Raw genomic sequence first — 24,225 nt, 5'->3', positions numbered from 1 at the left:
TTTCCCCTCTAAAAAAAAAAAAAAAAAAAAAAAAAAAAACCTTAAAAAAAACCCAAACAAACAAAAAAAACCGTGAAGCCACAACTCCAAAACTCACTAATTAAATATTAAGATATTTTAACCTGTTCACCATAGTCAGGTTATCTTTAATGCCAATATGATTTAGCTCCAGATTTGAAATGTAACTACACCGCTGTAGGAGAGCCAATGTTTTCTTAGGAGGAGCAAATAATAGTTTTACAGTCAAACACTCATGGAAATATTTGTTATTGTTCCAAAACAATTTAGTTGAACAAATAAAACAGCTGTCATTCATAATATGCTGTATTTGATAAGGAAAATAAGAACATGCAGGTTTGGAAAAACAACAAGCTTGATAACTTTTATTAGTGTTTCATGACAATCAGTTTCAATATACATTGCCTTTCAAAGATTTGATAGTACCTTAACTGAATCTGAAAAACATCAGAGACTCTCAAAGCTAGTCAGAAAAAAAATACATCTAGAAATATCATAACACATTTCTCAGCAAAATGTTCATTTTCATTCTTCTCTGGAGATATGGAAATTTGGATAAATTCAAATAAAAAAGATTGAGTTTAGGGAATGAACACCAAATGCTTATCCATGCTATCTTCCCTATCAGTAATCAGGAACAGCATTTTGGAAGATCAAAAACTCTCCTTTCTCTCCTTCTCTCACATCTTCTCCCCTGCACACCACATTGTCACATATGCACTCCTCTGGTATCTGAGGCAAGCAAAAATCTCTAGCTAGAAACAATGACACACAATTTCAAATGTTTGTGGAGCTGTGGTTACACTTCATTGCTAATCAAAAATTTCCAGAGTTTATTCAGAACTTCTGCATAAAAAGCTGATTTTCATCCAAAGTATAATCCTATTCTGGAAATTGCATTCATAAACAGTACGGAACACTTTTGCATTTTCAGTACGCCACAGGATTCTCTATCAAATTTCCTGAATTTACAAGTCAAAAGACAGTCTTTCAATCTATCTGGTCTTTGCAGACTCAGCATGCTACTTGTAAGCCAAGCTGTTGTCCTTCTGGCTTTGCATATTGCTGCCAGCACTAAAGATTAGGCAGACCAAACTCCTTGCTCAGTAGACACAGCACAGAAAACTGGGGTGTGCTGACTGTTCCCAGATGAACAGATATCTCAGGTGGTAAGTTAAGTGAAGCTTCATACTGCTCTGCAAAACACCAAGTCAGCTCACTGTGCCTTTCTATCATGTTCCTTAATGTTCTAGAAACAATATCAATCCCACAAACACACACAGAACACCCCCTATCACCACCTTTTTAATGGACAATTTCTTCCCTTTCTCAAATGAAAGATGAAATAATGATTATAAAAGAAACCAGAGGGCAGCATGTGATAAAAGTTCTATTCAATCTGTTTTTCAGAGTAATGCTGTGTGTGCTTAAAATACCATCCTGCCTCAACCAACCACTTTTTATTTCTAAGAAAAAATTTGAATGGCACGATGAGATATCATTGCTTGCAACAGTAAAAAGAAACTGAACACAGAAACTCCAGAAGGTCTCTGCAGTCTTAAGTTCCCCACATGCTCTAAAGATGCATGTTGTCTTTTATCTATATTCTGAACTTGCCCCTCAAACCAACTGTCATCCCGGATGCCTGCAGCTCTATTACCAGAAGAAAGCACCAACATCATCACTAAGGATTTGCTACTGGATCAATTCTGTGGGTGTTATAAATCAGCATAGCTTCAGTAACTTCAGCTAAGTGATGATGATTTACAACGCCCTGAGGATCTGGCCCTCTGTCCTAATTACTTCATTAATCTGCATATTCCTGAAAGGAACACTAATCTTTTTTCTAAATTACTTTTACTTTAACCCACCTGTTATAAGTCTGATGTGGATTTATACAGAGTTCAGATCATGCTTTCTTACTTATTTTTGAAGAAGCATTGCCCTGAGGCTGCCCATGGTCCATAAATGATCTATATGACTGATTGAATCAAGACCAAGCTGATGCTTTCAGCAGGTATGAATTCAATTCCTCAAGACCAATCCATTAGAATCTAAACACTATTAATAGAATGCAGAGGAAGAAACACATTTTTTCTGTCCCAGGGAATATGAAGCTGGCCACTCTGATAGGAGGTTATTTGATCAGGTCTATCAGAGCCAGAGGACCACAATGACTACCTTCTCATAATAACCAGTAGTTTATTCCCAGGAAAATAAAAAGTTGGTGTTGGGAAGCATGTTTTATCATATTCCCTCAAGATGTCACTGAAGCTAAGAGCCCAGCCAGAGTCTAAGGAGCTTTAGGTATTTATATGAATAACAAGACCATTGACTGCTACACTAGACAGTGTGCATATATAATTTTTTGTCCTTCTTTCTTTTTTTTTCATAAAATAAGCTTTCTGGTGCATAACATAGCTACTAGAAATATGGAATAAAAACAAGTTCAGTGGAAAGGCTGCAATGCTTCCATTTTGGAGCTTTTCACTGTTCACTGAATTTCCCTCTGATGCTGTCTACTGTTAAAAAAGGACCTTGAGAGACAACTACTCTGATCGTCCATGGCGTGGCCTTAAAATGAAGGAATTCAGTCAGTAAGCAAAACCCTAACAACTGCATTTTATTTGGAAACTTATTAAAAAAAAAAAAAAAGTGTTGTGTTGATCCCAAGTCCCAAGTTTAAAGTGAGGCACACACATCAAATTGATTATGTAGTCATTTAAACACTTTCAGAGTCCTCTGAAAGTAGCACTAGAACAAAAGAAATAATTTAGATGAAGTTGAAAGAGTTATTTTGTCTGCCTAAAACCTAAGGTTTTTGTAAAAGCAAATGTCTTCAAAGCATTTTCTGCAGAAATATGTAGTGATTGTCTTTAAGTCAAATTTTTTTTAAATGTTACAATACTGTAGAACTGAAATGGTATTTTTCATAAACCTAAAATAGAATGAACTGACACCTCACATACCATACTTTATTAACAAGCTCGGGCTTTTAAATAGCATGTTCAACCATAAGAGGTATTTAAGGAGTGACATAAGATTCCATACCCTAAATTAATGAATAGTAACACCAATTTCTAGAAGGTGACAATTATATCAGGCTGAAAGCACTACAGAAAATTCAAAATGTACTTTGGATAGGCTAAAGAAAGATTCTCAGTGCACAGCAGCAAAGATTTCCTGCTCAGATCCAAAGAACTGTTGGGCAAAGTGCAAGAAATGGGATTTTTCACTCCCAAGTTCATAGAAATAACTAGCTCCCAAAGAAGAAGTGTTAAAGTGACATTGTAATTGAGATAATGTTGATTTTATATATGAGTTACATACCTAGAGATTAGGAATGAACTGAGTGTACAATTTAAATAAAACTCACACCTTGCTGATTTCTTAAGAGTTATTTCATTGTACTTCTAACAGGTAAGGAAATACAATTTCTTGTATTTCTAGTCGTTGCCTCTTCAAAATTTATTTTAGGCTACAAAAGGATATTTTACACATCAAGTGAAATTCTCCTCAATAGTGAGGACCAGTGTAATAAATGCCTACCTTCTGTATTATCCAGATGCATTTTAAAGGGATACTAATTCATGCAAACATTTGCACATTATCATTCTGCATCACTGCAGTATTTGCAGTGTTATTGCTAACCTCATAAAATAAATACTAAACAAATTATTATACTCTCCCATTTGCCTATTTGGACCCATCAGTAAGGTACTACTTTTAATAAATTTTCCTACTCTTTCTATGAGAGAGAATAATTGCTAAATGTTCTGATTTCCCCTTATATATTTCCAACTTCATAGGTTTGCTATTGCTATTCTTTCTGTGCACTTATTGTACATCAAGGACAAATCTCATTATCACATCTATTCTTAATACTTATCTTCAGTCAATCCACCCACCAATGCTCCTCCCATCCTTTAGAAAATAGCATTCCTTGGGATTTAGTGACTGATCTGTAGGCCCATATAAACTAAGTTTGAATCTCCCACTATGTTTCAAGAATGACTTCACTGAAATTGCATGGGTATTCAGAGACCAAATATTAAGTGGATTTCAGCCACAGCAATATCAAGACATTTGTTAGACTAAAGGAGAGTGCATGAGAAAAAGGAAGGGGTGAGCCACTTAAAATTTCAATCTAAATTTTCCATTCTGTAAACCCTCTTACTATCTCCTTTCTTCTCTCCTACTTCAAAAACCTGTTTGTTACATCTTCTGTCTCAGGAAAAAAAAAAAAAGAAAAAAAAAAAAAATTGCTACCTGATTCTCTTCTAACTCTTCTAGTTACATTTTCTTATTACATCTCCTATCTTCTCCTTCCTCAGTCCCAGGCTTTTTATCTGAAGCCTAAACTTCACTAGTAAACTATCACTGCCCATCACCTGCTGTGAATCACAAACTCACTGCAGAAACTACTTATGGACCTATAGCTGGCAGGAAGCAGTAACAGCTTTCTGCATCTCCGTGCCCCAAAATAAGAGCTAACGCAGACTACACCCTGCTGGTGAGCTGCTATGCAGTTAAGTGCAATTTGCATTCACTGGTCAGTGCCCATTGCCTCTCAGTGATGACTGTTCACCGTTGGGAAAAGTGGTCACTGCCAGCCACTGAAATGGTGTGCAGAAATGGGTCACCAATGGCTCCTATCACAAGGTAATTGGTCACAGATTGCCCAGAGAGGTGATAGATGTCTCATCCCTGGAAACACTCCAGGTCAGCGTGGACCTCTGAGCAACCTGTTCTAGTTGAGGATGTCCCTGCTCATTGCAGGAGGTAAGCCTGGATGACCTTTAAAGGTTTCTTCCAACCCAATCTACTGTGTGATTCTATTATTGTGAATCCAAATTTGAAAATGGCAAATATTGCAATAACAGCAAGTGATACTGATGGGTTTCAGCATGGCAGATCCAGCCTGCAGCACCTGGTCAGCTTACAGTAGTGAAATAATTACTTTTGTCAGGACAGACATCAACATTGATAGTAATTATTAATCAGACTGGAAACAGGCTATTACCAGTTAATGATAGGCAGTACCTGTTCTAAGCAAATGTAGTCCTCACTAATCAAGGCTCAATAATTAATTCTTGTAGCAATGGAGGTTTACCAGCTTTTCTCCTCTTTTTATCATCTCATGATACCCTCATTACCAAGTTTTTCTCTTATATTTTGCTACAATATCCTCCCACCCTCTCTCTAGAGTTTAGTAGTACAACATAATATTGCAGGTTCATTTTCTTTCTACCTGCAATAGCCTACACAACTGATTTTCCCAAGCCCTTCTCTTTTCTCCACCTTCATAAGGGTACACAACCTATGCTCCCTTTAGTTGTTGTTCAGAAAAAAACTGGAGCAGCATCCATAGCTAAATACTGCCCAGGCAATGTTTACTTGCTCCACCACTGTCTGGAAGCTTGAGAGGTGGTAGTCTTGGTTTATGTAAAGAATTAGGAAGGCTAAGGAAATACCTTGATGTGTTACATGCAGTATTGGTCATCTAGAGTTGGTTTAAATTTCTAGTCTTACCCAAGGTTGTATTCTTTAGAACTTAGATTACAAGAAATGTGGTTGCTGTGCAGAGTTTTCCCTCCCCCTCCACTTGTTTTCATGGTTATATCAAATTTTTTTTTATAATGTCCTGTCTAAGCAGAATTCCTTTAAAAAAGAACGGTAAGAAAAGATCTTAAGTCAGATCCCAAAGCTCTGGAAAAATGAATGCCCCAATTCCCTACTGTCGTGAATCTGACATACTATGTTCTTATCCAGCATTTTTAATTCATACTTTTTACTGAGGTCATCAACTTGGTTTGTATTTTACAAATGTTCAAAATGGGTAATGAAGTGAATGGATGTTCAGTAAGATAATTTCAGAGCCAGGAATGAATAGCAGTGCTTTGAATCTCTTTCCAGTATGTGCAATAATAAAGAGCTGTGGAAATGGCTGTGAAATCACAGAATCACCCCAGTTGAAGTGATTATACAGAAAAGTTTGAAGAAAAGTGAAAAATCAGGCTTTGGGTGAGACAAAATGCAAGAAGATAAACCAAATGTACCTTCCTCCTTTATTAACTTTCTTAATGAGGTTACCTCTGAATACCATGAACTCTAATGAGACCAAGAACCATCTATTTTAAACACCAAGCAAACCCTTGCTAAGCAGTACACTCTTTCTTTGTAGGGCTGATGCTCTCAAATCCTCATTGTAACTGGCAAGACTATCCATCTGGACTTTTTTTTTACTTTGTATTTTGAGCATGTGATAAAGCCCAATGAAAAATTTTGCCTTTACAAGCAGAGGTGTGTGTTGTTTTATTTTTTTTTAATTGATAAAAATCATTGCACTAACATATGTGGAAAGATCAAGATACAATTTCTTTTTATTATTCCTATTATTGCATTCCCCTACACAATGGCACCCTCTTCAGAGACATCATTTAGAACATAATATTGAATTAATGTGCCACTTCATATGCATTCCACATCCTCAGATTAAAGATTTAAATTAATATGACAAGTGAAACACTAAGAAATTCAAAAAATCATCAGATTAAGTAATCCACACAGGGTATATTTTATAGAAAAAATAAAATCCACAATCAAACACGCAAACAAACAAGAAAACCACTTCAGCAGCCACAGTCTAGGCCAGATTTAATTTGCTTGATTGATCTTGAGATCTTTGAGCTCAAATTCATTATTCTCCTATTAAATGTTATCATTGTTGGAATTTATAAGGGACCTGTAAACCTATTAAACTGGTCTTAAATGTTGCAATCCATTTATTGAACAGACTAGCAATGAAAAATTAATTATTAAATAACCACCATAGAAAAACATCAGTGGCCTTGTCACCTTATAGCTAGATTGATAGCACGTTACCTTCTGGACAGGTGGGGCCCTGCAACACTCAAATATAAACCTTGGAAGGATAATGCTGAGTATGTCACTGCAGAAGTCATATTTTTAATTTAATGTTTTATTAAATTTTAGATAGAATAAATTTATCCGGGCCTCACAGACTCTGTCTTAATAAATGAATTGGCACTCTTTCAGATGCAAAAAATGATCACAGCTTCTCAAGGGCATCAGAAACCCTGAAGCATAAGACACCAGTAAATACAAAAAGCAAAGGCAGCATGGACAGTGATATATTTGCAAGCACTACGGGTGAGCCAACACTTTCAAACTGCTGAGGCTAACAAAACAAGGGCAGTGAACTCCCAAAATGGTAACAGCACCTGCAGTAAGAAGCTGTGCTTGAGTGCTGTTGCACAAACATGTCCACTACTGAAAAAAAGTAGAAAGGGTGTGGGTTTATCACCCTTCTGCTACTATATTTCAAGATATGTTTGTACATTTAAAATTTCATGAGCAGTGTTAATAATTTATTTTTCTCCTGTCCTTTACCTTTCTAAGACTAGACTTTGAAAACAACAGGCACGGAGAAGATATATTCTCTCCCCCCTGTACAGTTATCTACAGAATGTTCTCTTGTGTTTCCCTGTAGAACTGCTGTCATTAGTAATATTTAATCTGGTTAGAAAAAGTGGTTACAAGTTCTTAAGTCAAAACCAATATGCCCCTGTCCCAGCACATCTCTCCAGAGACAAGATTTCAGCAAGTGGCTCCATTTCGAAAACATTTGGCTTACATAAGGCAGGACAGCTCAACACTAACACTGAAAGGCTTTCAGGGCATAGTTGAGCTGCACTATGCATTTCCACAGACACTAAACAAAGTGATTGCAAATGGCTGTTAAAGTGGCCAGAAAACTGCCCTTCCTCACATTGTCAAACAAAAGAAAAATGCACGGCATGCTTTTTTTCCAGAATTCTAAAATGTTGGTGTTCAATAGCTGTCCATCTCACACCACCACATGTTCTAATGTTAGCCAGCACATAAACAGTAGGTTCCAATAAGCAATGTGCAAAACTACAGAAAGCAGTGCGTTGTGCCAAAATTGTCTTCTCCTGAACTCTCTGCTATTTGGATTCATGCAGCTGGAATCTTCTTGCTGAATACACAAGAGCATTTGAATAAGAAGGTAAAAAGGAAAAGGAAGAGAAACTTCCTTGCAGTCTGGCATTCTTCCAGAAAGCCAGGAAGAAAATTCTCAGCAATTAAACACTATAAAGGAAAATGAATGACAAAACAAAGCACACAATTGGGCTGATAAGTTCTGAATAATGAAACAAAACACATAATTATACTGATAAATTCTAAATATATTATATTCTTGGTCTAACTACATGACACTTGCACCTCACTTATGAGTCCTACAACTGATGTGAGAGGAAATTAGAAGGACTTTATTTATCAAAAAGTGAAACGTGACTTCACGTAATCATATGGTTGCATGGAAACACAAGCAGTGAGATGAACTTACTACCAGTAAAAAATGACAAAAAAAACAAAGCTGAGCTATGCTATCTTTCTTTAAGTGATTCAAGGAAATACATTATAGCATCAGACAAGCAGTCATGGTTTATAACAGAAACTACATATTTATAAGGAAATTTAATTTTTTTTATTCAAAATGTGAAGGAAAAAATATGAAACAGAAGTTTTTCTTTCATTCCATGAGGATAATAACTTAGACAGTGATCTCTCCTGAAGTGTACATCACTGGATACAAGAACAGAAACTGGTTTCAAAACTATTATGATATGTATATATATGAAAAATACATTGGGTTCAAGAAATAAATGAGATAATTAATATCCTGAATTTAATTTTGTATATGTTTTGGCTGGGATAGATTTAATTGTCTTCACAGTAGACTGTATGGTGCTATGTTCTGGGTTTCTGACCAAAATACTGTTGATAACACCCACATGTCTTACATATTTCTAAGCAGCCCTTGCACAGCCTCAAGACTCTGTTTCTCATGCCACCTCACCCCATCTATGAGGCTGGGGGTACAGAAAAAGTTGGGAGGTGACACAGCTGGGACAGGTGACCCCAAATTGATTGAAGGGATCTTCCATCAACACGATGTCATGCTCAGAAGGAAAGGGTCAGAGTGATGGCATTTGTTTTTCCAAGTCCCATGTGACACATGATGGAGCCCTGCTTGCCTGGAGATGTCCGAACACCTGCCCACTCACAGGACATGGTAAATGAATTCCTTGTTTTGTAAATTTTTTTTTAATGTTGTAAATGTTTATTTTTTAAAAAATATGTTTAAACTGTTTAATTTTGTAAATGTTTTTCATAGATTTGTAAATGAAACTGAATTTATCCCAATCTACGAGTTTTCTCACTTTAACTCTTCTGATTCACTTCCCCCATGCTGCTGTGGGGGAGTGATCAAGTGACTGTGTGATCAAGGGGCTGAGCTGCCTGCTGGGGTTAAACCACAACCAGCTTTTAATTATTCTGGTAACAGGCGAAGCACTTTTTTTTTTTCTTTCATTATGATACAACAACCACTTTTGTTTCATATGTGGTTTTCTTCTTATTTTCAAATCACATTTGGTGGTGGGAAGGGAGACAGATTCAGATTTAAGGGGAGTTTAGACACATGAAGTGAAGCCAATTGCTTTAGCCATTTTTGAGGTGTACACTGCTTTGTAATTCAGACATACAACAAATGTTAACACTTTTAAGCAAAAATGTGTACATAAACAAGCAAAATAAATATATTTAGTGTGGATGTTGTAAGAGAGCAGAGAGTCAAGAACAGCATAAGTAGCTCAGAATGTTCCAGCTGAATCTAACTTAACTCTCTTAAAACGTGACTCCATGTGCTGCCCGGTCCATGTGTCCTATTTCCTGTCTAGGTTTATCAAGACATCAACAAAAGGAGTATAGGAAACATCTTTCTGTTTCCAAAATACAACTTGCATCATGTTGGGAATGTGCTCTGTGACATTTGCAGGGTTGATATGTCCCATGCGGCTCATATATTCATTGTCTGGCTCCTGCTCCACAGTAAAGAGAAATTTTACAGTGGTTGAATGAAAGGGCTTATGTCTTTACTCAAAAACAAATAAACAATCATGTCTGATTGTAGTAGTTGTTGTTACCCAAGGATACATTCTTAATCCCATAGATCTGACCAATCTGTTAAAATAACCCAAGAAAGTATGGAAAGTTAGACAAGGGAAGAACAATAAAGTGATAGGTACAATGAGAAGCAAATATTAATTTTTTTATAATTCTTTAATATTTAGGATTTTTTCTAGAACTGTAATATCTCAATAATTAGTAGTTATAAAGCTCACATAGCTAAATATGTGACCCTGCAACACTTCACTTTCTCTCTATTAAGAGACAAAATTTATGAGCCTATCTAAAGAAAACTATGGCCATTAGGCATCGATTACAGACCGAGATTTTCTGTAGCTAATCAAAAACCCACATGCTCTTGTTGTTACATATACAGTAACAGATATATAATGCCTTCGACAGATGGCCCAGGTCAAATCTAACCCCAAATCTAAAATACCATACAATTTAGGAAATCCACATACAATCAAGAAATATTGCTCTAGACCAATATAGCGTACTTTTGTAAAAAGAGCCACTAGAAATAGATTGATATCTGACCATCTGTACTGTTAGTTACTACAACTGGAAACCCTGAATCTACAGCTGGTGACTCATGTATTAGCTTTACCAAAACTAAGCATATGAACTTTAAAAACTGTATCAACAGAGTCAATTTACAATGAGTCAGCAAACTGCAAGTCCATCAAAGAGAACAGCAAGGGAAAGAACAGCTTTACTGATTTTAACAGAAGAATTTGCTTCCAATTTCTTCACAAACAATGATACTTATTTTTTATTGTGCACTTACTCTAACATGTCCAGTAATGACAATTTCTAATGGAAAATTTCTCAGAGGTACCTAGATCTTGACAGATGATTACATGCCAAATGTTTTTATCCTACTTGACTTAAGGTAATGGATAGGTAAAGGGATAGGTGCAAAGCATTAGTATGTGTGTGCATATAAATGTCCATGCATGACAATAAATTTTTGTAGCAATCCCATTAAATGACAAAAAGTCTTCTATGTAGATGTTAATTACAAGTTAAAAAAAAAAAAAAGAAAAAAAGAAAGTCTGGGACACGTAGGATGTTGTCCTTTAGTAACCTTTGATTTTGAGGATTAAAAATTGAGATTTGTCATCCACTTGTACAGTGACTAATGAGCTAATAAATTTACAGACAGATGAATGCAGAATTCTTGATTTCTCTTTAAAAAGGTGGCTACAACCTAAATGAATTATTTTAATAAAATAGGGAGTACAATAAAACACAATAAAACCCATAAATACTGTGAAAGGACTACGTTTTCAAGAACTCTACCCAACACTTATAAATGTAAATGAGACTGTTTACTGTGGTACCATTACTCATGAGTATAAATACCTTCTCTTTTAGTAAAGGCAAAGTTTTTAAAAAACAAAGTAATTCCTGAAAGTTGTGTATTATAAATCCTTTCACACATGGAAATTGTAAGGGATTATAGATGGTAGTCCATGTAAGAAAGAATTATTATCCTTCATGACTTTGAGCAGGTAATTTCATTCTTTTTCTCCCCTTTGCCTTCCTATTCTTCACCTATGAATCCTATTTTTCTTGTAAGCTCATTGAAGAAGGAATTATTTATACCTGTAGTTTAATCCTCCAGTATTGACTGGGGACTGTAGGAACAGTTGCAACGCAGATACAACAAATGGATACAGGTAGTCATAGCTGAAAGCATCATACCTACACTATTGTTACAGTTTACTATGAAGATGCTTCTTGGTTTGGAGCATGTGTTCTAAAGAAAACTGATCTTCCTTTTGTCAAAAACTCCTCATGATTTCTAATAGTTTCTAGAGTTCACTACAGACTTACTTTATTTATTGTCCTTATCACTCTACTCCTCCCTTTCTATCTTCACTTGCCTGCTTTCTGTGCCTCTACAACATATTGTTACTGTAGGAGGTATTCACACTGTCTAACTTTAGTCAACTAATTTAGGGCTCTGAATCACCCTCTTTGAGTGCCTACATCTCATAGAATATGACTATATATGGAATAGAATTTTTAAACTCAGGTGTTCTAATATGTACTTTTTTCAAACACCCAAAATAGCTTGGCCTAAGTGGTGTTAATATTTCACTGCATAAAGCAGTGCCTGTCAACAGTAAGCAAATTTATTAAGTGACTGGGTTACAGGTATTTTTGCACTAGCTTGGCATCTCACTTTCCTTTTTTCTCACCTAGATTTAATGCAGTAATCACACTATCTGTAGCAAAGCATAAAAGAAAAAAAATAAAGAAGATTAAATACAAATAGTATCTACTAATGGAATTTGCTAAAATATCCACAGAATTTAAAAAGCAAATGCCTGCTCAATAAATTGCTGCATTCAGCCAAGGAGGCTGCAGCTGGGAGTAAGACAGTACATCAGTCCCACACCTAACCACATCTTGACCTTTCTTTTGAGACTGTCAACAAAGGTGCCAATTAGAGCAATGATTTAGAGCAACACATTTTGCGTTCTGCTAAACGCAACTGTTACCAAGGGGACAAAGATCAGGCATTTTGCTTAATACTGGATGCCTGATTGGCTCAGTACAGATCTTCCACTGACAACCACTTTGGTAAGCCTCAATATGAGAAGTAGGTAAGTGCACCACCCACATACTTTTCTTTTGATCTCCTGGGACACAGAAAAGCTTATACTGTAAATATCTGAAGGATTTCCTGGCATATTTTTGATTTTGTTTAGTTTATCATCTCTCACACACAAACTCAGTCATCTAAGAAATTGCTAAATTCTTTTTGTATCAGGACAATGTTAAACTATTTGTTTCCATATATCACAATTAATATATGGCCATAAATTATGCATCCTAATTCAACATATTGAGAGCTGCAATCCAGGTATTCAAACTTAGCTGCTGAAAGCCTCCCCTTCAACCAAGCCATAATAAAAGGCTTAAGCAACATATGAATCAACTATCAAGTTATTTATTTACAGAATGGTAAATGAGATAAGGTGATGAGAGACAGAAAAAGAAGAAAATTTTTTTTCTATCTCAGTTGCAGAATGAATGCATGCAATTTTGATAAAACTTAGAAAGGCAAGATGAAAACAATGTATAATTGAATACGAACTGTCCATATCATAAAAAAAAGAAGTTATATACCAAGAGTAGGGAAAGGACTATGATACAGCCTTAAATATAAGATTAAATTTTATCTTGGAGTTCCACTAGCAGGATGCATGTTGATGATTTCACAAACAACATAATATAAAGACCATCTATTTTGAGTGTACAAGAAAATCTTTACCTGACACAGGCATTAAAAGAATTACTTTGAAAGAAGTCAGGCATTTCTATATGTGGTTCACTAAAATTAAAAAAACCCTATATATATAACAATTACTACTAATTCATATGTATCTAAAGTTCAATTAAAATAAGTGGAACTAGTTTTACTCAGTACAATATTGTTTGTCCATCCCAATCAGACCTGATTCCCCCACAGCAAATTCTATGAACTGATCATCTAAGGAGAAGCACAGGACATGGAATGACACAAGACATGTCCAAGTAGATTTTCAGTACAAGAAGTATTTCAAACTGAATCTGTATTAAGGCATACTGACTGACATTCATGATAGGCCTACTTACTTGTATCTACCAAATCATGGGAGGTGAGAAGAACTTACATAACATACTCTACTTTAAATCTCATCTTTCTCAGTAAAAGTTATGAAAAAAATTTCAAACATTGGGCTAAAATTTACCAGGCACTTAGAGATGTTTGCATGCAAACTAGCTACTGCTACATTAAAATTCTTTTACAGTTAGGCACAGGATTAACAAGTTTATTTACCAGTTGTCTCTTTTTTAAAATAAGTATTATGTCTTTTGGGGGGTGGAGGTGGTGGTTCGGGTTTTTTTGATCTTATGGTGAGAAAAAGTGTATTGTGTAACAGCAAGCTATGATGTAACTATGATCAACACTTCTGTCTTCCCTAAAACTAGCCTGGGAAAAAAAAATCAGTACCTTGAAAAAACACATAGTTTTGAAGCTATAAAAAGAAGCTAATTGAACTGATATATTTTTTAAATTTTAAAGAAAAAGACAATATAAATATTATTGCTTTTCTCTTTGGGGATTTTCTTCTCCCCTGGCCTCCTGCAGCTCTAACTTACTATTGCATGAACAGCACTATGTTATACCTTCTTAATGGGATATGAATTAGAACCTAAAACTTAAAGGCCAATCTGATTTCACTGTTCAAAATCAATAAAATCTGAAATTTAACAAAAACCAGATGAACAACTAAAAACAAGTCAATGAGTGAAGCTATCACAGATACCGTTTCTTTAAAATGACAAGGTAGTTAACTTCCATTAAGTTGCCTACTAAAGACTTGCCTTTAAAATAAAAATATTATTCATTCAGTAGAATCGGGTTTTTACAAAACTACGGAGATAAATACAACATAGAAATCTTTAGGCTAGAGAACATTTTGAATTTTATTTATGTCCTTTTTTGATATGGTTTTACAATAAATGGTCAGTAAGAGCTTGAGAATATAAGACAACATTTTGCAATACTGTGTTTAATTTTGATAGGAAAGAAACTGTTAAGTATTTCCACTGATTCATTCTTGGGTTCCATACCAATTAGGAAAATTCAAAGGGGAGACTCTTGAGAGTTACGTTTTCAAAAGTCAACAGTCAAGGTTATGAATGGACAGCATTCACATGTGTTGATGTTCACAGGTTGTTAATGATACACTAATACACTTAAAAGAATACTTATTATGGAAGGAAATGATAATGACATCTTGTGCATAGGCAAGATCTGAGAATTTTGTGAAATCTTTCTAAGTATGAAGACAGAAGTTTATTTTATTAAGATTCAGCTAGAAGAACACTTTCTTGTCTAACAGATAAATGACATGATACCTTGCATGTTACCTGTCAAATACTTGATTTGATAGATTCTCCATTTCTCAAAGTCACATTGGCATGAAAAAAAAATTGAAGTTAATGTAATAATTAATGTATCTGTCCATCTAGCTTTAGTGTTTTCAGCAGTTTTCTTCTGGGAACCATATATAATTCTGCTCTGAGAGATTTTTCTGGATGGTTTAAGGATCACGGTTTGTCTTAAATAGAAAAGTATCATTAAAAGTGTCAGGAAAAAGTCAATGTCTTTGAAAAATAGAGTGCTGTAATAAAGAAAAAAAAAAAAAACAAATAAAACCAAACCAAACCAAACAAAAAGCAAAATCCCAAGTGATTTGAGAGCATTCATAAAAACTGATTTTCAACAGTATCTTTGTCGTATTTGGATGAAGTCTCAGTTCCACTTTAAAAAACAGATTTCCTGTTGGCATTTACTATTATGATTCTTAACTTTAAGTGATATTGTAAGAACTAAATAGAAAAAATACATATATTTATGTGTCTGTGATTGTATATATGTGGAAAATCCCCAGTAAGGGCAGCAAAAAATTGTCCCTTGATCAAGTTCTTGATCAAGCATAGGACAGCTGAGTATCTTACACATATATTTCTATGGCTGTAAACTTCAGGAAAAAAAAAAAAAGGGAAAAAACCCTAAATTCAGAAAGGTTGCCTTTTGTGCCTCATAATTCTATTAGTTTGCTTAGAATAAAGGAAAAAAAATATAATTACATTTTGGTTTATATGCAATTGAAGTACAAAAACACCACCCAAACCTGCTCCCAGTAGTTATGTAGACTCCTGTGATCCAAACTTGATGTTTTTCTTGTCACAGATTTCAGGATGAAACTGGACTTTCCAAATAAACAAGTATTTTAGCCAATATCATCCTTAACAGTTTATTCCCACTGTGATATTTCACTTACTATCTTGTACATTAAAGTAATAACTATTGATACCATTCCCCAGAAAGAAGTCATTACTTGGGACTAACAGCATGGAAGGATGGAAAGTATTAAAACATTCTATTTGAAAAATGCAGTGTCTCTTATGGGTTCTGATATCCTGCTACACTGGGGAACATCGGAGGTTGCACAGTCTTCTAAGGAAAGTAGAGAACCAAGAAGCCTGTCTGAAAATGGGAAAATCTGAATATATTCAAATCAATTCTTATATAGGTTCTAGAGAAAAAAGAAAAAAAAATCCTGAAAAGAAAGAAGTGCAGATTCTTTCCTGAAATGTTATAACGATACAGGTTTATTTCAGACAGTATTTAAATACTTGTTTATTGATATATTTTATCATTATGGGCTTACATGAAAAATCGTGGGATCCAGGCTTGCTTAGTGAGTTATAGCTTTCTAGAAGTGCTGAAAAGTATTCTGTGACATTCTCACAAATAAAAAAGCACCATTGAAAAGGCATATATTTATCTCTTAATACTACTTAAATGTACACACATTTCAAGAGATATATTACTCCACAGCAATTGCAAAGCACAGATATTTTCAGTATGAAGCCAGCACCAGGCACAGTATTGTCACTGTTTTCCATATGCATTGTTTCCACAAAACTCTACCGCCAATCATTTAATGTTATTTTCTTAGGTTTGGCGGGCAAACTGTAAAAACTGACATAAATTCTTATTAGGTGGCTGCTTATTTTGCAAATCTATTGTAAAAATCATTCAGCTTTGAATTGTTGCAGTAAGCTCATATTTTTGGTATATTTTTTTTCCTCTAAATTAACGAAATGACACACAGTATAGTTTCTGTTCTTATATTTGATGCAAAAGTGTCATTAATATAACATTATGTTCACTAATAGGTATGACTGTACAGTTTATGGTCTAACTCTGTCACTTTCTTATGCTGCACAAACCCTGTGGTATTTTAGAGCCTTCCAAAATTAAGTGAGAGCACTGACTTTTCTTCCTATTCTTCTTTCAAATGAGAAGCTCTAAATTTTCGATTGTGCTATATTTTACTGGTAATTTTTGTGTTGCTATGAATTAACAAAAAGGTCACATTGGCATGTTTTACTGTTACTCTCTTATAATTCTGCATCCTATATTTTACTGTATCAAAGTAGCTTGATAAAATAAAAAGAATATATATAGTACAAATATTCTTATACACAGAGATATATATGTGTGCATATATATATATATATATGTATGTATGATTGGTCCATAGATAGTCATGGATTATACTTCATGTTCTGTCCTCTCATCTTATCAGGCACCAGCACTAGTTATTGAGGAGTTATTAGCATTTTCATAGGCTTGTTCACAAATTAAATAGTTGATACCTGTTGTCAACCTCTGCCTCACCCAAAATAGTTTGGATTAGGTTTGGGTGGACTACAGTATGGAAAATACTGGATTTATGTCAGATGAAACTATGGGAATATCACAAGAAGTTCTAGCTTCCCTTATAGTTCCTTTACCAAACAGGGAGGTTCTGAGTTGCAGGTATCTGATCACATTTCCCACCAATATGTTCAGGATCTCTTTTAGTGTCCATTCTGAGTTCAAGGCAGTGGCATGCATCTGTGCAAGGTGTCCCAAGCTGTCTGAGGAGCCTTCTCTGTGTAAGCAATCTTCTTGGTGAAGAAAGGTGGTGAGGTCTGTTGCATACTGTAGGCAGTCAGGGTTGATGAAGCACACATAGACTCTCTCAGGGAGAGGATGGAGAACACTTGAGAGAAAGAGAGAGAGATACCAGGAAATAAGCAGGCCTAGGGGAGGTCAGGATGTATAAAGCCTCAAAATAAGTTTGCCCTTCCCCTTTCCAACAAGAACTTTAGATATTTTAAATCTTAAAATACCTTGGTTCATATCAGAATGTGAAAGAAAATCTTGAAAATTAACAGTTGTCTAGACCATACCATTTTGCTTTTTCCTTATTTTCACACAAAGCCTGAGGTGTAAGAAGTAGACTCATATACTCCTGCCTATTTGGACTGATTATATTCCTCATTTTTAGGATTATCACCAAGACAATTCTAAGAACTGTTATGTTGAAAGCTTGCTCCCATTTTGATTTTGAATGTGTCTGCCCAACATGATGAATTAATTACTTTTCCATTCTCTGTCCTTAATTTCCATACTTGTGGTTGTAAACAGGATAGTTGTCTCTCAAACACTTAGCTTTGGTTGTGAAGGCAACTTGGCCCTTAACCTTGTTAGTGTAATTGAATAAATATGGCAAGAACAATGTTCCTCTCAAGAGACTCAGTCTCCATCTCAGAGACTTAATAAGAGTCTAGTAATTTTGGGATAGGATGCAAAATGAAGTAATACTTTTCTCAAAAATTAAAAAAACAAAAGCATACATACTGTCAATTTTCACTGTAGCAAAACCTCAACAGTAGGGTACTTCAAGGCACCATACAAGGACCAAGTTTTCAAAATGTATTAAATAACGTCTAAAAAGGTGAACAGCAATTTGGCAAAATTTACAAATAACAAGAAAATCATGTTAACCTAGTCTAAATAAGACAGGAAACCTGAGAAAAATTTGACTCAGGGAGATGGGTGGCCATCTTAAAAGATGTGAAAATAATGTATTTAAATGAAAAATACGGCCTATTGAAAAAACAAACAACAAACCATCAAACAAACAAACAAAAAGCCCAAAACCCAAAACAAAGCAAAGAAACTTAAACCTGTAACAGATCATTTGTTTTATCAGAGATCTCAATTATGAGCACTATCTTAGGAAAAACACCTGGGTCTCACTGCAGACAGCTCAATGAAGAGCCCTGCTTGATGAGCAGCTGCAGTCAAAAAAGCACATAAAATTTTCAGATGCATAAGAAATGAGGTGAAGAATAAGAAAGAAAGAAAATACGTCATTATATGACTCAATAATTTTCCCTTCTCTGGAATAGTGTGAAGTACTGGTCACGCCATCACAGAAAGATATTACTGAATTAGGAGGTATTCAGAAAAGAGTGATTGTGATAATTAGGCATATAGACAAGCCTTCATATGAAAAGACTGAAAAAGACTGGAATTGTTAACCTTAAGGAAAAAAAAAAAATGAATAAGGAAGGATATGATGAAAGTATAAAAATGGTAAGTGGCAAAGAGAAAATAGATCAGGAGCTTCTGTAGTCCTGCGTCTCATAATTCAAGAACAAAAGGACACTAAGTGAAAGTGAAAAGCAGCAGCTCCAAAACTGATAAAAGAACATACTTTTTAATGCAGCACATAATTAGATTATGGAATTCAATGCCACAGGATGTCACTGATGTCAAGTCCTTACCAAGACTCAAAGAAGGACTTGACACTTATAACTCTTTATATTCTTGGGAATTTTATGCTAACTAACTGTTAAAAGGTTTTGAAAGAGGGGGGGGTTATGTGCCATGTTTCATTATTTAAAAGACAATAATTTAAAAAAGAATTTGGAGAAAAATTCCCTCTAAGTGGATTTTCCCATCTGTAGCTGTTTGATTATTTTGTTATTTTCTTTGCTTCATATGTTGGCATTTTCCCTTGAGACATCTGGGCAGTCTTGGAGGGAGGCTGTGTAATAATAAATAACTATTCTGTTCTAATTACTAGTATTTATCTGTATCTTAGTTTCTCCTGTATCTTAGTATCTCCTATAAAATCTTAGTATTAGGACTTTGGGCTTCTCTTTTGCAGAATAATTTTCTTATGCTCTATTGTATTCCACTTCATCCCAGTTAGCCAACTGGATTTGTCATCCATTGTCAATTAGTATAACCATTGTTGTAAGCTATATAGCATTGTGCATATGTTTGGAGCAACTGTGAAACTTCTAGATGCAGAACCAAATATATTTTTGCTGTGACAGCTATACAATTGATTCTGTGTGTCCCAATTGTCTTCCAGCCCTATCTTAACCTCCAGCTATGCTATTGACATCTTGCTTCACATCCTGCAGCTGGAAAACATATGCAATGTCTCTAAAATAGAGGCACTTTAGGTTTTAAACTTCCTATTCTCCACAGCTTACCACTTTTTTCTCCTTTCTGCCTGCCTGGCTGCTCAGAGAGATAAAGTATTCTTGTTCCCATTTTTGTTCTTATACTATTTCTTTTCTAATTCATTAGCTTTTTCTTTACCTAGTTTTTTTTTTTTTTTTTTTTTTCTGTATGAAGGCTTTCAGTGCAGGTAAAAAATGACAGGCATAAGCATAAAAGAACTTGTCCTCAGATCAGATCTGTTAAGTGAAAACTGAATCAAAAACAGCATGTGAGAGATACTTGGTAGAAGCAGGATTGCTGATTTTGAACAGTGTTCTCAAACAGGTCTTCCTCCTGCTGTTATAAATTTAATTACATTCTCAAAGCTGGAGGGGAGGGAGGGAGGCAGGAAGAAAACCTTTAAGTACCCACCTATGCACCCAGCAAAATACCTGCTAAATTCTGTGAGGTTTTGGAGGTAACTACAAAGTGAATATACTGGGGGTGGGGGCACAGAGAGCAGCTGTGCTGGTAGGGCCAGCTGGGGGGTTGCATGTGCCTTGAACAGAAGTTAAATTCAGACAATGCTTACAAACTGGACACCACGAAGAAACTGTGAAGATACCAAGGGATAACACCTGAAGAAGAAAGGCAGCCCCAACTGAGCTAAGAAACGGCTAGCTACCACACAGAAACGTGGTATGTTTTGTCTCCTTCTCTTCCCCAACAATGTCCATCACAGAAGGTTTTCAAGATTCAATGTGGCAGGTTGCCAGATAATGTCATCAAAATTCTCCTTCCTACAAAAGGCTGGACCTTTGAAGGTCCCTTCCAAACTGTTGGGCAGTTGGGCAGTTGTGTGATTCTATGAATTGTCACTGTATATATTAGTACACCACTTTGGTACTGACTATTTTCCTGAACTTCATATGCATGGCTCACTAACAAAACATAGTCCTATAATTACTTTCTCTTTTTTTCTATTGTAGGATAAAAATATTAAAGTAGCAAAAAATAGGTAATGTTCGACCTCTCACAAACTGAGCTGGTATATCACACACAATGCTACAAAACACCATGCAGATTACATATTTGTGTTGTCTTTGGGACATCCACATTGCACTCACCATATGGTTTAGATAAGCCTGAGGGTTTACAGTTAGTCTGAAAGGCTGGTTTTAGGCTGAGTTCAATCCACAGAACACATACTGAGGACACTCAGGCATAAATATGCTACTGTAGTACAACATTCAATAGCAAAAGAGGAGGAGCTGACTAGCAACAGTAAGGAATTTCATTTTAAAAGCCTAGAAGAAATTGATCCTGTATTATGTGGAATAATAAAAAGCATGAATACTGCTAGTCTCACAGGAATATGAGAATATTTTTCCCATCTTTGAGTATTTACAAACACAAACTCCAAATAATTATTATGTTTATTGTTCTTCACCATTTAAATTTTAATACTTAATTCTTATTGATTACGATTCCTTCACCATGAAACAAGGAAGCACCTTTAATTTGAAAGGCAGCTACTAGCAAAATAGTGTGTTGTATTACTACCTAAATTAAAAAAAAAAAAAAAATACCCAAATGATGCACAAATACTGTATTTTCAGCTATATTTTGCCAATTTTATTTTACTAAAACTCACCTAGTTTTAACTTCTCTTCCTTCTTGAAAATTCATATTGTGAAAAGAAGCAGGAGACCACCTGGTCAGGAAGAGCAGATTTACCTAAATGGTCATTATTTTGCAACAAAAAGTTACAAAAAGTCTTCACCTAGATGTTTATGCTCCCTTTTCAAGTCTGCCAGCCTGCCTTTTGAAGTCCTCTGTTCTAAAAATTGTCACCAGTTAAAAAGCATGCCCTGAAGTCAAGAAACATTTTCATATGAACAATTGATACATTTACTGAAAACTATTCTAACAAATATGCTTTACCCTTCTTAGCAAAGAAAAATAAATGTCACCCATCTATTAAAACAAAAGATAAAATGTCTCATTATGGTTATTGCAGCAAAATTTGGTTTCATTACCTCATTCATGTTACACAATGCATGCTATCTTCCAGTTTTGCATAGTGAAGCTAAACATATTGTACCTTTTTTCCCCCTATATCTCATATTAGGTCTATGTTCTTTTGTTATTAATTGTGTCTGGTATAGACAAATAGAACAGTCTTATCTTGAAAATTTAAGTGAATTAGATTAGATAGAAATGTGCATGGAATAAAATACGGATGTGATAGATTTCAGCATTTTAGTTAAAGGGGCACTTTGTTTTGTTTTGTGTCACTATAGGGCACTTGGTTTTGTTTTCAGCCACTGTATACTTGATAATGAGCTTTGGAACAAGTACCAGTGAATACCATTCCATCTGCTTCCATTATGGTAAATGATTTTTAAAAACAGAAACGAGAATTTGTGCCTATTTTAAAAGACAAAAATTAATGTGCAGAATGTTATAAGACCCCATTCAGCACATCTAAAAAGTGAACCTTCTAAACCTGGAATTTCATTTACCCAGTTACAAGTTAGATTTCAGGAGTAAAGGTGAAACTAAGAGACCTTCTTAAAACAAAGGCCTACTGAGTTTTATGCTCTCCAATCTATTACAACTTTATCTATTTAACATAGAAAATAATTTTCAGTCCTATGCAGAGCCCACAGGCTTGCATGTAGCTTTCTCTACACCTTATTTGGGATTTGGCATACACGACACTTTATCCTCAATCCAAAAGTGATTTTTTTTTTTTTTTCCGTTCAGTGCAGAGATTGAGCTATGCTTAATGGTTTTGAATTTGTTTCCCTAAGGCTGAAAAGCTCCTTTTTTTCTCAGACATTTCAATCAGGAGTAGTGCGGTTGGAAGACACCAACGGCAAAGTACAGCTTTTTTTATTCTGTAGTTTTCATGAGGACATAAGCCACATTTCCATGAAAATAGTTAAGTAATCAGAAAAGCTTAAACATACTTAATAGTAAAGCTAAACATAACTAATACCTAAGTATAGTTATAAATGTAACTTGCACTTAACATAAGTATATGATATGGTTTATGCACCTATACCTTTAAGAAAGAAATCATAAAATAAACCACAGGATCCCAGCATTAGCAAAGATAATAACAGATTCTCTGCTTCTATTGTCCTAGCATAAATTTATCTCTGAGTATTACTACATAAAATCTAAGCTGTTACTATTCCCTTTGTCCACATTAAAATTTTCCAATATTAAAATATAGGTAATATCAGATTTGTAATGGCTTCCACAAAACCACTCATGTATCAAAATCAGCCTCTATTCAGGATTCCAAAGAGAACAAGGGCCCAGATGTGCAACCCTCATCCATATAATTAATCCCATGATATTCACTACTTAAATATAAGTAAGCAATTACTTAAGTGAGGTGTTTGTAGGATGAGGCCTGAAATTGTTGATTTTGTTCTTAGCCAGTAGTTTATGCACGTATAACTTTCTATTTTTTAATTGTTTTAAATTTAAAATTCTAAGTCTTTTACATTTATCCAGGAAGGTCAGTTTTGGAAGTTTTAAGTTTATAAGGGGAAGTTCTAAGATAATAAGGGGCATTACAGAGGGATCATCTTATGCTGTGCAATGGACAATTGCTACATAAAATATCTTGGGTTTCTGTCTCCCATGAGATTAAAATTGCTAGTAAAAGGAACTATGAAAATGCAAAGCAATCTCTGAGCCAATAAGACTTTTATAAACCACTGCGGAGATAGATATTCTGGATCTTTCTTTTCCTTAGTTTATGAAATTCAGTGGATTTTCAGTTCGTGTTAACCGGAATTCTCTTTTGAACTCTTCTTCTTCATCTCCCTTCTAATCTCCCAAACTGTCAGTGTTCAGACATAAGATCATTTTTTTTCCAGCTCATTCATTTCTTCCAAAAGATCTCAAAGTACAAAGCAGACAATTATTTATCCAGAGATGGATGAAAGTGAACATTATTGTCACACTTTTAGTAAGTTTGCAGATGATACCAAGTTGGGTGGGAGTGTTGCCTTTTGGAGGGTAGGAAGGCTCAGAAGAGGGATCTAGAAAGGTTGGATCAATGGGCTTAGGTGAATTGCATGAGGTTAAATATGATAAAGTGATGGATTCTACACTTGGGTCACAATAATCTCACTCCCTACTGTTTTGGGGATGGTTGGCTGGAAATCTGCCCAACAAAAAAGGACTTGGGGTACTGTTTGACAGCTGGGTGAACATGATCCAACTGTGCCCAGGTGGCCAAGAGGGCCAATGGCACCCTGGCCTGTATCAGCAACAGTGTGACCAGCAGGAACAGATCA

General features: G+C 35.1%; 1 protein-coding gene across 4 annotated transcripts in view; it reads right to left on the bottom strand.

Annotated features, from left to right (window-relative positions):
- Nucleotides 1-24,225, bottom strand: part of PCDH9 (protocadherin 9) — a 675,647-nt gene that overhangs the window by 477,791 nt on the left and 173,631 nt on the right. Inside the window, exon 3 of one of the 4 annotated variants that reach the window (XM_053969259.1) lies at nucleotides 16,201-17,660. The exons of the other annotated variants lie outside the window; for them this stretch is intronic. Coding sequence (XP_053825234.1) covers nucleotides 17,640-17,660 — 21 coding nt within the window. The 3' untranslated portion in view covers nucleotides 16,201-17,639. Of the gene's footprint in view, nucleotides 1-16,200; nucleotides 17,661-24,225 lie in introns of those variants that run through there. 4 annotated transcript variants of the gene reach the window in all.

Source organism: Vidua macroura, chromosome 2 (genome assembly GCF_024509145.1).
Source record: "Vidua macroura isolate BioBank_ID:100142 chromosome 2, ASM2450914v1, whole genome shotgun sequence".
NCBI lineage: Eukaryota > Metazoa > Chordata > Aves > Passeriformes > Viduidae > Vidua > Vidua macroura.
Note: the sequence above shows the minus strand (reverse complement) of the source record. Positions and strands in the feature narration are given on the sequence as shown.